General features: G+C 43.6%; 1 protein-coding gene across 1 annotated transcript; it reads left to right on the forward strand.

Annotated features, from left to right (window-relative positions):
• Positions 1 to 1,052: 1,052 nt before the first annotated feature.
• tgfb1a (transforming growth factor, beta 1a) lies at positions 1,053 to 16,251 on the forward strand. The gene is made up of 6 exons (XM_034700876.1): positions 1,053 to 5,108; positions 10,345 to 10,629; positions 10,765 to 10,996; positions 12,323 to 12,473; positions 14,469 to 14,579; positions 14,685 to 16,251. Exons 1-6 carry the CDS (start codon positions 4,778 to 4,780, stop codon positions 14,730 to 14,732), a joined length of 1,158 nt encoding a protein of 385 aa, XP_034556767.1. The 5' UTR covers positions 1,053 to 4,777; the 3' UTR covers positions 14,733 to 16,251.
• Positions 16,252 to 17,502: the final 1,251 nt, after the last annotated feature.

Here is a 17,502-nt window from a genome sequence, read left to right on the forward strand (position 1 = left end):
TATCATATTCGGCCCCACTATGAGACTCATCATGGCGAAAAATACAACAGATGTTTTTCTAAAAATATAGTTCATTAAATGTGAGCATTTTCACTTTTTCTGCACTAAAACAAAGGGAAAAATTTGAGTTGTTCTTCTCTATAGGTTATTATGCTGTGATTTTATTGGTTCAGCCCACTTGAGATCAAATTGGGCTGTATGTGGCCCCTGAACTGAAATGAGTTTGACACCCCTGCTCTATATGTTTAATCAGTTTATACGGTGCCCCTGAAGGTCAACTGCACATTTATTAAAACATAAATGTATGTCACCAAATGTAATAATATTTCATCAAACACAAAAAAAATCAAAGAAATCATTTGAACCAACATTTCATAAAATGTCAAAATATTTCATGCAACACAAAAACATGTAACAAGTATTTTATGAAACATCAAAACATGTCATGAAGCAGAAAAAAACATTTCAAAAAATGGGAAAATATTTCATTAATCTCAAAAACATTTCACAAAGCTTAAGCTATTTCCCAACCAAGCTATCACTGCTGTCGCCTCTACACCAGTCATGATGTATAACTGAGGATGGGTGTTGTCCAACCACAGAGATGTAGAGTAGTTCTACCCTTCCTATTAGCTGAAATGTTTGTTGCATGTAGTAAAATGTAACTTTGTTTTGTGGAGGGTATTTTTTACCCTGCAGAATGTTGTTTTTGTTGTTGTCCAGTGAAATGTATTTTCGGTACACGTGAAATGTTTAAGCATCTCATGAAATGTTTGTGCAGTTGACCTGCACCATACATTTACATTCACTTCTTGCACAAACACCAAGTAATTGATCAATAAACAGTTTTCAAAGATCAGTCACCAAAGAGAGAGTTGAAAGAATCATGTTAGTCTGACACATTTATGGCGTGTAAGCAGGAGCACTTCTAATGTGGTTACATGATTTATAGTGGATCTGTTCTCTCTGTTGACTGTGATTTTTATTCCTCTCTAGCTCGTCTGGCTCAGATGCTTTGGAGTTCATCCAATCACGCAGGAATCATTTAGAAGCTCCCTGTGAATGATGGGAAAGCAGACTGTGTTGCACTCATGTGCTCAGAGACACACTGACACCTTGAAGTGCTGGCATCAAGGCCTTGTGGTGAAGGGTATGAAATACCCCATGGAGGACTTGTTCAGATGTGCTGCTTGTTAGAGGTCAGTAAAAGCTAAGAGGTTGTTTTGTTCGTAATCCCATGCACCGTGTTTAGAGACCAATGCAGACCGAAGACAATAGAGCCGAACCCTGGCTGAGAATCAGGCTTCGTGTGCATGACAAGGACGCTTGTGTTGCAAAATTTACCACAGTGTCTCCTCTGTGGTTTCCCCTGTTTATACAGCTTTGATGTTTTCTTCGTCTCATAGTTTTCAGATGCCCTTGATTGTGTAATTGGATCCATCTTTGTTATTTAAACACAGAAAGAAGCCTTTGTCTTCTGCTGCCGTTTTTTACCTCACAGACTAAAAACACTAGAAGAAGATGAGTTACTGTATTTGACGGCATCCTTAAAGGCCCTGTGAGGAGTTTGGAACTGGCTTAGAAACAGACTGAAAATGATACTGATGCCTCTTTATAACCTTCAATAGCAAACAAGTCCATCAGCAGCAACACTGGCACCTTCTCTGTTGTCATTTTTAATGCCTGAAACCGCCCTGAGGGGGTAGGTGTCAGACCAGATGATGGACATCTCGCTTCAGAAACAGCCTTTATTCGACTGTTTTCATGGAAAATAATCACATTGCCTGATAAAGTTGACTGTTGAACACAACAGGATGAGGCTTTTGTTGAAAACACTACTTTTGCATGTATAGGACAAGAGATAAGAGGTATCACTTTGTCCACAAGGGGGCGCCAGAATTGATACAAAACAAAAGTTCCTCACAGCAGCTTTAACTTATTCATAAATGCTCCTGATATGATTGCTTTGTGTAGTTGTTTGAGACTGTTTGTGTGTTAGGACTTTAAGTGTGGATAAGAATAGAAAAAGCAAAGCATTTACTTATACATGACATTAATGCCAATGCCATCAAATGTGTTGTTGTTCCATGTTACACCACTAGGTGGGAGTGCACACCCATCAAAGCTGACAGAGCAACACAACATGACAAGTTACAGTAACACGTACTGACATTTAAAAGCCACACTCGTTTTGATCTCATCCCCTAATCATTAACTGTGATCAGAGACATAAGGAAGTCTACTCAGTAGAAGAATAACCCACATGGCCTCTGTTAGGGGGACTGTTGTTTTCTCTTACTACTGCTCCTCAGAGGGGATTTCTGACTTTTGTTTCCTTGTATGAAATGTCAACGAAACTTGCCAGTGTTGATGAATGGCTCATTCTTAACAGCTGTCACACTGGATAAAGGACAACAGACATTCACTGGAAACACATTCAGGGCAAGAACTTAAAATTCCCAAGACTGAAGAGTGTACTTTTGCAATTTCAATGGTTACTTCCCCGTTGATTCATCCCTCAGACACAGACAAAATGAAACCATCACAAGTTTGTTTAAGTCTAGCTTTCCTTTTGAAAATACACAAACCCGACTTCTAAACAGAAGCAAGACCTGGGACAGTGCACACCACAGTCCTGCCCTGCTGTTGGCTTTGGTGCTGTTCTACTTTTAGACCTGCTGCTAGTGTCTCAGTCCTTTGGCCTGGCTGGTCTTCACCTTCACAGCCACCAGGTAAATCTGGCGAGACATTGGGGCTTTGCAAGGCTTGTTGACATGTCAGTCATCACGACCTCAGTGTCAAACAGGCCGGTGAGTGTGTGAGAGAGCTGCTGCCTCTAAAGACGGTTATTCAGCATGTTCAGCTCTTGGCTTCCTGATGTGGACAGAGGGCAGGCAGCAGAGCTCTGTTAAACAGCAGATGTGTTACAGTGCAGCCGTTACCCTCATTTCCTGGGCGGAGAGCTCCTCGCTCTATTAGACAAGCAACAGGAACCAGAAAAAAGACGGGTTAGAGGGGGGAGAGAGAGAGAGAGAGAGAGAGAGAGAGAGAGGCAGAGCAAGAGAGAAAAGTTAGCTGAGCTCGGAGCTCCCACAAATCACTTTGTCACCAGCAAGCTCTGACAAGCACCAGGAGAGAGGGAGCGCTCAGGGAGAAAGGGAGAGAGACGGCGAGTTAAATAGAGGTGTGAAGAGGGAGTTGTGTCAGAGGACATCAAGAGAGAGCTTTCTGAGGGCACAACCGATGGATTGACAAACAGGGGAGAGAGACGACTTCAATCTGATTCCCACAACAGCGTGAGCCACGAAAGACTGCTGCTCCAGCTACTGCTGCTGTTTCTGGATGCTACGCTCGTTTAAAGAGAAGGTGTGTCACACTTTTGTTACAGGAGGACAGTGTTTGATTGACAGACGGAGAGTTTAGCTGTGGTCTTATCTTCTCACAGCATCCCTCCGTGACCTGTTTGTTTTTTTTTTTTAATCTCAGGCTGGATACAAAGAGAGCAACACTGACATATCTTTGTGTTTGAGGATGAAGATTGAGTTAAAGACTCTTCATCTCTGTAGTCTGTGAAGAAGGAATACACTGGAAGTGTTGAAAGCTATGTTTTTTGTCAGCTGCAGCTTTACACAGATCACATGCTGGTATTTTTAAAAAAGAGGTAGTCAGAGTGAGGAGTGTTACAAGTTAATCAGATCAGATGTTTTCCTCTGGGGTCATATCTTAATGGATAAGTGATAGAGTTGTGACTGATGTACAATAAGCAAGGTTTAAATACACAGTGGACATTTGATTAGCACTGGGGCGACTCAAAACCCCTGAGAGTTCTTTATCTGGGCTGTAAAGGAAGCTGGAGGTCATCTGATCAAACTTCAAAAACAGAGAAATAGGAAGGCCATTTTCTTCCACTTAGCACTCAGGGCTTATCGTTTTAATTCTCTCTTCCTTAGAGGCATTAAAAGAAGATTTATTCTACATCTACATACAGAGCAGTCCTGAATGATTAGTGAAGAGCTTGTGAGGGTCAGACAGACAGAAAGCTACATCAGCTGATTAGCCTTGGACTCAGATGTTAGTGAAGTTCAGCTCTGCCAACACTGCTCTTTATTCCGCTGAGTGTTACACGGCTCCCTCCACATTTGCTCGGCTGTTCTCTGAGGGCATGTAAAAAGAGACTCCCTGGTGAGCAATACAGCTGACACGTGGAGGCAAATATATACTTGCATCAAGTACGACAGCTTTCATATTGAGGGGTGGAGTCTTGAAATCGTACCAAGTCCAGGTTGGTTCTGTAGGAACAGAACCAGTCCTGCTGAGTGTTGGTAGTTTGTTTTGGAGTGTTGGGTGCTGTTGAGGTCTCCTGAGGGCGCTGTCTCAGTGCTCTGTTAGCTTTTGACAGCTTCACTTTGGACTCCCTTTAGCATCTGAGACGTCATTGTGTTACCTGTGTGGCTGAGTCAGAGGCTGGCTCATCTTTCCACGTCTGTCTGCCCACTGGGACTCTCTCCACCTGCCTCTATGCAAAGAGGACACAAGTGTTAGGTGGTTTTTCACAGCAGCAGCAGCGACAGCGGAGGCACCAGCAGTCCTAAACTCACAGGACTCTCCACACTGCTTTAATTGTTCTGCCGTGTGTAAACACCTTGCGTCACCAACACCTCTCCATTGAGTGATTCACTGCTCACTAAGCATCCCCTGTCCGAGGCAGGCAGTGAAGGAAAGGTGAGGGAGGATTTGCAGAGAGAAGAAGTGCTTGCAAACAGACAAGGTTGGCACCATGAAGCTGGTGTTCCTGATGCTCATGGTGGTGTACACAGTGGGAAACGTGAGTGGTATGTCCACCTGTAAGACACTGGACCTGGAAATGGTGAAGAAAAAGCGCATCGAGGCCATCAGGAGCCAGATTCTTAGCAAACTGCGCTTGCCAAAAGAGCCGGAGCCGGATCAGGCTGGAGACGATGAGGACATCCCCAGCACCCTGCTGTCGCTCTACAACAGCACCAGAGAGATGCTGAAGGAGCAGCAGACTGAGGTCCAGACTGACATCGTCACAGAGCAAGAGGAGGAGGAGTACTTTGCCAAGGTGCTGCACAAGTTCAACATGACCGGTGAGTACCAGATGCACAGAGACACCCGCTGTTAAAAATGAAGGCCATGGCTAAATGCTTAACTACAGCACTATAAATGTCACACAGCATGACTGAGATTTATGCACTTACTGTTATAGGCACTTAGGACAAACTGCTCAAACACACACGAAAGCTAAGATCCAAGAGATGCACTGCACTTTTTAGATCCCATATTAACAGTGGACCTTAAAAAATCCCATCTAGAACAAGAGCTGCTGAATATGTATCATGGTAGAAGGTATCCTGTTGTTAAAGCAGGTAGTTTAAGTTCTCATCCTTCACAAAAAAGCCTCAAAGCACTCACCATGATGGACAAACACATTGGCTACAGCCCAAATTAAGTATTTGCCTCTTGGCTGGTGTCATTCCCCATCTTGTCCATAAATTCCCCCAACATGTGTACCTCTTCTGATCTCCTCCCAACATCTTCAGGCAACTCCATGAGTTCAGAGATCACAGGCGTTACTTGTTAGCAGAACTTTGCTCTGCATCTGGCCTGATGCTCAGTGTTGCTTTCATGGTATCCATGGCATTTTTACTGCTTTATTAGCACTGTTTGTTTGGCTAGCTGTGCTGTTTGTTCAGCCAAATGGATTTTGGCTGTAATTGTGCAATGACTCCCAAACTGTTATGATAAACAGATTTTTTTTTTTTTTGGTTAGGGTTTCTTTGCTCTATTGTTCTCTACATGTCTATACTCATCACCCTATCAGGCAGGCATCCACACTATACCTCTTTTATCCACCACTTCAAAAGAAACACATGAGTAGATGGACCATGCTCAGGAGTGTGCAGACCAAAAACCAGAACAAAGGGATTCTCAAAATGAAGGGCAGGCCTGATTTTGTTGTGCTTACATGAAAACCAAAGAACAGGAGGAAAATGACATGAGAGAAAACATGAAATGCACTCTTTCTCCCTCTCTCTTTCATTTTCTCTCTCTGTCTGGCTCCCTCAGGGATTGGGGGTTTCCTGTAACTTGAGGCTTGGGTTCTCCCTTGCTTATCCTGTCACTTGTTCTCCATCATCTCCATTTCTAAGTTTCAGTTTTAATTTCAAGCCTTACTTAGACCTAACCTTTGCCTGTCTTCTTTCCTCCCGCTCCTCTCCCCGCTGGGCTTCCTGAGCTTATTATCAGCGGGCCTGCAGCATGTTTGTGACGGGGCAGCTTGGCAGGAAGGAAGGCAGGCTGATGGCCACTGAGATCTTGAGTGACTCAGGTCCGGTGCAAGCAGTGCCCATGGGGAGCATGTGTTTCCTACCTCTATGGAATGCGAGCGAAGAGAATCATCCGCTGTCTTAACGCTCAGTTCCTCTATAACAGACTCACCCTGCACACACTTGGAAAGGGGCGATCGCCAAGTCTTCATGTGTAGGCCTAACATGAACTCACAATGTGGGTGTGGGAGAAACTCCATGCTAAGTGCTTCTGTGACAGTAAAAGACGCATGACTGTGTTTAAACAATGTAATTATAACAGAACCCAGCTGCAGAGCAAGTTTTATTTTCATATTCGTTAACACTCCTCTCGTAACTTCACTTTGTGGTTCTTTTATTGTTGGAATCACACTTTCCTGATACCCTGCAGCCTACTGGGAAGCATTTTTGTGTGCAGAGCGTTTTAGACCTTAATAGTTTTAGTCTCCATCATGATAATTGTGTGGTGAATTAGGCTGAATTCCTCCAGCCAGTTGAGCTGCTACTTCCCCTCCTTGGATCCCACATAAATTCACCTCTCCTATTTAACGTGGTTCGGCTCCAGCTATAATTCAGCTTGTTTACAGAGGAAATGCTTTCCTCCATTGGGAACCAGCCACTGTGCTCCATTCAGAATTAAAGGGAGTCCACTGCTACTGGGATAGTTATTGTATCTAAGATGGAGCGGCTACAGGGAATGGACAGGGTGGTGTGGAGAAACGAGACATGGACGAGTGGGCTGCTGGGAGGGTGGAGCCCGAGCATATGAAGGAGGCAGGTATTTAGCCTGTTGCTGGAATCTGGTTCCTCACACTGGTAATTACAGAGCTGTCTCCCTACCTGTCACAACAGCTGGCCCGGGCTTACCTGATTCAACACACAAATCCCCCCCCACACCCATGTCAGTACACAGGCTGGGGTGCTATCTTTGCACCTCTCCTGGAGAGCGAGGCCTACTTCTCCACCGAATATTGGGAAACAACTTAATTTGTTCCCTCACTGTGTCGCGCTTTGATCACCGAGGAGTGCTGTGAAATGACTCCAGAATGAATGCAAGCTGTGTTCATTTGAAAGAAGAAATGAAGAATAGGCTTCACTGTGATTATACTGCTACAGCCAATATGCTTCTTGGGGAACTGACATGATTTCCTGTTTCGTAAACACTTCTCTAACCCTTAACACATTTATCTTACATTACACGAACTAGCCTGGGAAGATGACTTTCCGTGCTCGGTGCACGCCTGTCAGTTCACCTCTCTTTCATACTGTACTCTGTTGTGATGCTCTGCGTTTCCATTCATGCTCTTACAACCACACATTTCACTCAGCCCTGGGTGGGACCTGTGAAATGTCATCTCGTTTCCCTTTACGCTTTCACACCAGGTCTTGGCAGTTTCAGTTGTGGTGTTACTGCAGTGGGTGAAACTCTACCTATATAACAACACAGATGGTGGTAGTGGTACGTGATACACAAGCAGCAGCGGCGGCATGGGAGATCCTGGTACAGCCCAGATCAACTATGCAGCTCAAGTATGCGAGGCTGGGCCGTAGCTGCTGTCAGAGAGTAATTCCTGGACTTGAGAGCGGTGAATCCCGGCTCTGGCAGGCTCAGGCAGAGTTCAAGGTTTGGACCCGGGCCAGACCCTGGATCCATTCATACACATCTCCAATTTCTCTGCAACCCCCACTCATATCCTCCCACTCCTCACAACTGTGACTTTTATTCATGAGCGCATTCTTCACTTTGCTGTTTTCTTAGCATTAAGTAAACCCCGTCCTGCACCTCCTCTCTCTCCTCCTCTCTGACTACTCTGTGTTTTGAACTCCATCATCCATCTTTCTGCCCTTATCTCTGCACATCTTCGTCCGACTTAATCCTTTGTAATGTAACGCTGGTAGATTTATAATGTTAAGCCTTCAGTAGCTTGGCTCTGTTTTCTATCATGCTGCGAGGGGAATGTTCCTGCTCTCATGATATGGGCGAGCTCAGGAATAAATGTTGCAAATATAGGCAGGGATACTGTAAGACAACAAAACACTCTTTAAGGCCAACTTCACAGCAGCTGGAAGAGATGGATGTTTGGCTGGAGCCGGGATTATTGAGCAACACTGTTAAAACTGCTATTACGAAATTATGTCAAAACACTGAAGACTTTTTTTCTTATGAACTTTGTGGAAAAAAAGTCATTAACATCCAGATAAGGCAAAGTGCAGTGATGTTTGTACAATCTGAATATAATCAATGTTTCAGAAGTTAGTTCAGGGGGCGCAGCAAAAGAAAACAAACTTCTACAGAACTATTTGAACTACTTTTCCAGTAACTGTTTCCTAAAACCATTTATTTCTTCTACAGCCATGTTGTAAAAAATGCTAAATTTTGTTTTCAAGAGATACTGCTGTAGATTAATTAACATTAGCCAGTGTTGTCATTCTGGAGTCCCTACATGAGCACTGATGACTCAAACTTGGACTTGGACTCGAGCATTCGCTGCGTTAGGACTCGGAAGATGGAGAGAAGAACTCTGACTTATCAGAAAGACTGATTTTTGGTACAAGGCCTTCATAATTTATTCAATGTCAAGTGAGGGCTGGCATGTGTGTTAACCTGCATGCATGTTCACGTGCAGTTCTTACCAGGATGCCTCAACTAGGCACTACGATTCATGAGTTTTGCTTTCAAAGATTTTTCAGAAAGATCAGAGCAACGTGTTTGATATTTAGCATCGAAAAGACGACAAAAACGAACTCAAACTTTAACAGACATCTGTCCAGGATGAACCCAGAAAAGTATGTGAGAGGTCGCATTCGCCTTCTTGGACTGTTGAAACAGGGTCCTCCTTTATAATGTATAACGATATTAGTGAGGACTGGACTCCGGTAATTGGGATTTGACTTGGATTCTACAAGTATCAACTTGCTCTTGAACATTGAGGACTCCAGACTTGACTTGGACTTTAGGTTTGGTGACCCGACTACAACACTGATACTAGCGTTAGTTGACACAGACATGACTTTATAATTAGACTCTAGTGGACTCAGGGGGGTGTCCAGAACTTTTTGACCGTGGTGGCCCAACTGAGGCTCTCACATAGGCAGGGGTGGCCAGTGCATTTACAAATAAATAACATTTACCCTTTCTGTCTTCACAACCTACTTTCATTAAAGTATTAAACAGTTGTTTTATTCCTTTGACTTAAAAATAAAACATGACAAAATGGCATACATCTTCTAAGCTTAATTCTTTAAGGACTTACAAAAGATGTTTTTTCAAAGTCACATTTGAGGGCACTAATAAGGAAATCTACTGTCAGCCTTTTAACTCATCCAAAATTATAGATTTGAACAGAAAACCTACCTCTGACAAGGCAAACAGCCAATCTTAATTTAGGATTTTGGGGTGGCCCCTGGGGTGGCCAATTGGATTTCAAGGGGTGCCAGTGCCACCCTTGGCCACCCCTCTGGACACGCCACTAGGTGGATCATCTGGAGCTGCTTAGCAGTTAGAAAGGTGTGACCACCATGTTTAAAAGTACATCATTAAATGTTTCAGTATAGCTGAAAATGAGAACAGAAATCAGGATGTTGCTGATTCCAGATAGAGTTACATCCACAGACTGTATGGATTGTCCTAGAGGTGACTGTAGCCTCGAGCATGGCGTCACAGTGATTAGGTCTTAAGACTGAAATCGTGGTCGACCACATAATGACACTCCAGAGCTCGACAATCACAAACTCACCAGAGCTCCAAGACCAAAAATTGATTTCTTATACCTCGTCCTCATGAAGTTGGTCCTGGATCAAGAACCTGGTAGAAAATAAGGCCTGAAGCGTGAGGAGAGGAGAAACACCTTTCTGTTCTTAATAATCCTGATTCAAAGTCTGTAATCTCCTTCTTGTTATAGATAAGGTTTCTTTCTAACACATGTCTTTAGGACCTCTGTTTGTTTTAATTCTAGCTTGGGCTTACCCGCCTAAACTGGTTTCATAAAATCTCCTAATTGCCTGTTTTAACCCACAGGTACAAATAACACAGAAATCAACAAGAACTCCCAAAACATCCCGATGTTCTTCAATCTCTCGGACATTCGACAAAGTGTTGGGGACTATCGCCTGCTGACTAACGCAGAGCTACGGATGCTCATCAAGAACACCAACATAGATAAAGAGCAGAGGGTGGAGCTGTACAAGGGTCTGGGGGCCGACGCTCGCTACCTTTCTTCCCGATTCGTCACCAAGCACTCGAAAGACAAATGGCTGTCCTTCGATGTCACAGAGCCCCTGCAGGAATGGCTCAAAGGAAACGGTAAGATGATTGAGCTTTGGTTGTTGATCTTCTTCAATGTGCAATCTTAAGCATTTCTAGATGGTGTTTACCTTCTCAGATAAGACAACAGACCTGTTTTAAAAAGCTAAATGTTGTAATTCTCTGTCTCACCAGAGGACGAGCAGGGTTTCCAATTTCGCCTCTTCTGTGAATGCGGCAAGACGACGAGCGACGGCTTCAATTTCGACGTCTCTGGGACTTCCAAGGACAGGAGTGACATGGGAACGTTAATAAAGATGACATCGCAACCACCGTACATCCTGACCATGTCCATCCCTCAAAACACAAGCACTCACCTCACCTCCCGCAAAAAACGCTCCACAGACACGAAGGATGCCTGCACAGCGTAAGCACTTCTGAAAATTCTCAAAACGTGCCTCTGGTTCAGCCGTGCACACGTGACTTCACAAAACAGGGTCTCCTCTTAAAGGTGACATATCACGCTTTTTTCATCAACATATATTGGTCTAAGAGGTCCCCAAAACATGTCTTTAAAGTTTATGCTCAAAAAAACACTTTGAAATCAGATTTTGGTCTGCCTGTAAAGCCCTCTTCTTCAGCCCTCCTCAGAACAGTCTGTTTTCTCTCTGACCACGCCCCCTCAGGAAGTGGGTGTGGCCTCGGCTCTCCAGCACGTTGATTTAATGTTTACATGTTGGCTGAATATACACGGCTGCTCACAGACCCGCGTTACTTCAACCCTCTGAATCTGATCCAGAATCTGATCCTGACGGAGAGGCGCCTGTAGCAGGACCTTTCTGAAGGATTGGTCACAGATTCTATGTTACTTGTTGTTTTATTTGTCAGTATGTCGACGTGTGTCTTGGTACACAGCTACGAACATGTAGCTATGTGGCTATGCTAACTAGCGCTAGCACTTTTCCATGACAAATAAAAATCAATCCACTAGATCTTCAAATCTGCAGACGTGGGGAGTAAAACCGACCTTTGTGTTTATTAAGACAGCCTACAACTAGCATGCCTCCCTCCTAAGCTCCTTGTTAGCACACGTGTGCAGGGAATGAAAAATGGAGGAGGGGTTGAGTTGTATTTTATACAGTCTATGGGCTGAACAAGCTCCGAGCTCTGACTTCCTGTTACAGACCGGATGGCGTTGTGACGTATGAAAAACACTGAGAACTGAAACGGCTCGTTTCACACACATTTACAGAAAGGTGGAGAAATCAAAACAGGGGCAGAATGGATTCTTTTCATTCTCGGGGGGTTTGTAGACATGCCAGGGACACATATTTCAGGTAGAGACTAGAGTCGATTTTGCATGATATGTCACCTTTAAAGATCAAGGCCCAGACACGGAGAGCAAACAGGGTTAAAAGTCTTACAGAGAGTGAGAGGCCAAGGTTTAAACCACAAACTCACTCCGTCTCCCGAGCCGCCGCTGGACTGGAGCGCTGTCTCCGGCTTTTAGGAGACAGGTTTTGATTTTCACCAGACTTTCATCTGGGTAAACAGAGTAAATCTTGGGGGTCTTGTTTAAAACCGTAGAGACTTCTGAAAAGCTCACCAGATAAACATCTCAGGGACGTGTGTAGTTTAAATGAAAAGTATCAGAAGTGAAGCTTTAACATGAATACATTTTTAAAGTATGCTTTAAAAATCTCTAAGCCATTTCATGACTCTTAAAAAAATCCCTTTTTTCCTCACCCTGCAGCCAGACTGAGACGTGCTGCGTGCGGAGCTTGTACATCGACTTCAGGAAAGATCTGGGCTGGAAGTGGATACACAAGCCAACAGGCTATCATGCTAACTACTGCATGGGGTCCTGCACCTATATCTGGAATGCTGAAAACAAATATTCTCAGGTATGAAGCAACACCTCACTACAGTCAGCAACTGATATCAGAGGTTAGGCAGCTCGGGCTGAAAGAGATCCTCACATACCTCAATGAGAGAAAAGGGCGATTTCTAATGACTCCCAAAAATACATGTTGGAGGGTCAATGAAAGGTGTAGGGGAGAACGGGGTTGATTGTCACACGGGTTGGTTGGCACGCCAACCCCATAGTGTGTGACAACCAACCCCATAGTGTGTGACAACAAACCCCATAGTGTGTGACAACCATCCCCATAGAGTGTGACAACCAACCCCATAGAGTGTGACAACAAACCCCATAGTGTGTGACAACCAACCCCATAGTGTGTGACAACCAACCCCATAGTGTGTGACAACCATCCCCATAGAGTGTGACAACCAACCCCATAGTGTGTGACAACAAACCCCATAGTGTGTGACAACCATCCCCATAGAGTGTGACAACCAACCCCATAGTGTGTGACAACAAACCCCATAGTGTGTGACAACAAACCCCATAGAGTGTGACAACCAACCCCATAGTGTGTGACAACAAACCCCATAGTGTGTGACAACAAACCCCATAGAGTGTGACAACCAACCCCATAGTGTGTGACAACAAACCCCATAGTGTGTGACAACCAACCCCATAGTGTGTGACAACCAACCCCATAGTGTGTGACAACCAACCCCATAGTGTGTGACAACCAACCCCATAGTGTGTGACAACCAACCCCATAGTGTGTGACAACCAACCCCATAGTGTGTGACAACCAACCCCATAGTGTGTGACCATCCACCCCATAGTGTGTGACAACCCCATAGTGTGTGACCACAAACCCCATAGTGTGTGACAACCAACCCCATAGTGTGTGACCACCAACCCCATAGTGTGTGACCATCAACCCCATAGTGTGTGACAACCAACCCCATAGTGTGTGACAACCCCATAGTGTGTGACCACAAACCCCATAGTGTGTGACCAGACCACAAACCCCATAGTGTGTGACCACCAACCCCATAGTGTGTGACAACCCCATAGTGTGTGACAACCAACCCCATAGTGTGTGACCACCAACCCCATAGTGTGACAACCAACCCCATAGCCAATTGAGATGTGGCTGATGTTGCAAAACAGTCACACTTTGGTCCAGTCTGGGGACAAAATCTCCTCCTACAGGTTTCACTACACAGTGTGGTTGAGTTAAAATAACCAAAGTTACGTAACTTCAGCTATGTGCTACGGCTGCACGATTAATCACAATTTCATTGTAATTGTGACATGAGCATCCGCTATGAACACATCCTGAAAGTCTGTATGTTTATGCAATAACAAGAAAAAGTATGCTTTTTTTAACGTAGTACGTGTGCACTTCACTTCCTGTATGGAGGCCTGAATATGATGACCATGCTTTCTCACAGTCAGATGAAGCTGCAGATAATCTACCCGCAGATTATTTGGTATTCATTTTTAAGAGGAAAACAAAATGCTTTTGGGATTTGTTTTAGATTCATGACAGGAGGGATATGTTGCAAAAACAGATGTGTAAAATATTAAGAACAGCTAATCGACAAAGGAAGTGAGTTATGATAATTCACCCCTTATTATTGGTCACTTAGCATCCCACATTTTCCTCTCGTGCAGGCCGAGTATTTGCAGATGTGAACATGACTGAACTTATTAAATAAACTTAACATGCAATCTGGTTCAGATATTCATGCTCAGTTTCAGTAAATGAAAATGGAAAAGGTCATGCATAAACAATAAATTACTATCAATGAAGAAATAATTAAATCAGAAAGTACATTTTTAACATACAAAGATGTTTGAGAAGCGTCACTTTGAGGCTGCTAACTTGATTTTAACAACAGCACTCTGGTTATATAACTTGTTAGTCTCTCGGGCCTCTTGGGTTCTTGAAATGCTTTGGCTCGTGTCATGTTGGAAATGAAGTCCTTAGCCGAGTTCTCTGTGTTCAAGCTTTGCCTCATATAATTGTTTACAGATTTTGGCCTTGTATAAGCATCACAACCCAGGAGCCTCTGCCCAGCCCTGCTGTGTTCCTCAGGCGCTAGAGCCACTGCCAATCCTTTACTACGTGGGCAGGCAACACAAGGTATCTATTCCGCCGCCAAGTGACCTCCATCCTGAGGTGAAATGTTTGATTTGCGAGCAACACTTTCAGAAGATTTATCGTGTTGCTGTTGATTTTCACTTTCAGGTGGAGCAGATGTCCAATATGATTGTGAAGTCCTGCAAGTGTAGCTAAAATCACACAATGCGGGGGCCTCGCCTCAAACATAAGCCGAGATGGACGAGATATGTTTGGGACCACAGAGAGGAGCAAGCAGCAGAGATAAAGAGGACGACAATAATGTGGACGAGAGGAACAAAATATTTAAAGTGAGGAGGAACTTTGGGGTCGACCTTTCCTCTTGTGAGCTCTGCCATTATCATGATGAACGCACATCGACCCATGAACTTCTTTAAATAAATCATATTTTGTATATATTTTTCCAAGCAGTAGTAAAAATGATCTGTCTTGAAATAAATTAACTTATTTGTTGGAGGGACAGATTTTGTAAAGAAGTGATAAACATGTTTTAAAGTCAGTTTGACATGTAAAACGTTTAAATGGTATGCGGTCAAAGAAATCCCAAAGGACTTAAGGACTCAGTGACCTGAATGGAAGAAGACTGTTTCCACAGATGACGATTGTCAGGGGCATTCTTGTTTTCCATATCATCTTCATGGAAAGGTCATAGTTAAAGGTGCTAAGTGGTTGCTGGGGTTTTCCTGGAGATAATGCCCAGGTGTTTTTGGAGAGAGTAACACCATAAAGGACAGCAAACAACCGCAGGGACAGTCCAACGTGTGGGAACTCCCTCTGACTGAGAGGCTGGAGTGAGATTCACGGGAACCGTCCATCAGTTTTACGTGCTTTGTTTGTTCTGCAACCCACGTGATTTAGTCAATGCTTTTTTGTCACTGTGTTTGTGTTAATAATTGAATGTCAGCTTGTCCTTATGAAACCGCCCAAGCTGCCAAAGCCATGAGTAATATCAGTGTTTGAGAGAGTGATGACACCATGTTTTTCTCCAGCTCAGGATTTACAGCCAGCCTGTTGTCTCTAGGTAGTGTGGGTCAGGGTATGTGGTTGTGGTGTTGGTTTTAAAGGAAGTCATTCAGACTCAAAACACACATTTGATGGGTTTTTTTTCCTGTTCTTTCATAGAAACTTAGAGGCAGGTTATTGCCTTTTTATTTCAGGATAACTTTATTACTTTCATCTGAAGTGTGATGCTTTTTGCACATCTTTTTAAAAATAATGAATCCAGCTTCTTTTTTTTGTTGTAGGACTAAAATCATTTCACATTTTGACAGTTTATCATATTTTTCATAGTGCACTTATATTTTTTAAATTTGCTTTTGTAAATACTTTAAAAAAAAATTGAAATAAACATCAATGTTAAATTATCACATCAGAGTGGAAGATTTTTCAGAGCCAAATAAAAACACATGAAATGTTTCCACTTGTAAGAGAGCTGTGTTGTGGAGGTGGATGTTGCGCGTACTTCACTTGTCAGTGCATGCATGTGTGTGTGTGTTTGTGTGTGTGTGTGTGTGTGTGTGTGTGTGTGCATTTTAATTACAGCAAAGGGAGAGAAGGTTTTACGTAAGAAGTAAAAACTGGGACACTGTTTTGGAGATGATTTCTACCACGATTTTAAACACAGTTCATTCTTTTTTCTTCATTATTTCACACTTAATAAAGGGTTTATTTGAGTAAGTGCTGTGCATGTTCATATGTTTTAGCATGCTTGGTTTTGCTTTAAGTTAGAACTCTCTCCAAATGAACTTAACTTTAAAGTTGTGAATTGAGCAGAAACTGAATGCAGGTCGGTGTAATTTGAGGCTGGAGTGCAAATCCGATGTTCCAGGCCTTGACTCATGCAGACCTCTATTTGCTCCAACACTTTCAGTATAAGACTACTCATCTGCTGTAAAGTTCCAAGTGCAATAACTGATGCAACCTCCCTCTGCATGCACAAAACACACATGCAGCCTCATGCAGCAAATTTAAGAAAACTAGGTTGTGCACCTCGCTATGACTGTCCAACTTCAGGAGAGAGATCCACCAGTGGAAAAGCATGGCATGTGCCAGGTGCGTGTGGTCTATTTCTGGGCAGGCAGTGGATTTCTGTTTACTCTGGATGACTACAGACTGACTGAAGAAGAGCAGCGAGCTCTGCTGGACTTCACCGCCGGCTTTATCCAATGCTAGAATTCCCAGACACAAAGCCGCGCTCTTGGCACTACCTGTAGGGATGCACTCCATACCAACATTTTTTATCCATCTCCAAACACCTCTTCCACCCCCACCCTGCCTGCCAGCCCCACCCCTCTCCCTTAGTATTCAAGGGATTACTGGCAGCCCACAAGGCTGTATTGGAAGTGAGGAGAGCAGGTCCAGACCCGTTGGTAAGTCCCAGACTTAAGGGCAGTGACTACATGGAAAATTAAACACACATACTGTACACATGCACATGAAAACACTGAACCCACTGACACACAGGCACAGCTCAAGCACATCAACGTCAAATGGCTTACATAAGCTTTGTGCTAGCGATTGGTATGGGGGATGCTTGTGCTTCTAACAAGGTGACAGTGATCTGTGCTATCTTGTTCCAAAGCTGGTCATGTTACCCAGGGTTCCTGGGGAAAGCACAAGAATTTTTCTTCCTGCGAGCCAACACAGAGAGCTTGTTTAAAGAACGCTCTGTGAAGACACATAAACAAAGTAAAATGAAACATGATCAACATAATTGTCTCACCTCCAAAATGAACCAGATTGATGTGCTGCCAGCTTTGGGTTTTTAATGGTGCTGAGGCACAATATGTGCTGTTTTATCTTGCCGGGGTGAATACAAATGGAATGTTAAAGAGGTTTTTGCTCCAAGAAAACACGGTCATTACCAAACTCAAACAAGAACAACATGAGTTTTGTTGGAAGGGACAGGATCATTAAAGTTTGTTTG

The sequence above is a fragment of the Notolabrus celidotus genome, chromosome 14 (assembly GCF_009762535.1).
Source record: "Notolabrus celidotus isolate fNotCel1 chromosome 14, fNotCel1.pri, whole genome shotgun sequence".
NCBI lineage: Eukaryota > Metazoa > Chordata > Actinopteri > Labriformes > Labridae > Notolabrus > Notolabrus celidotus.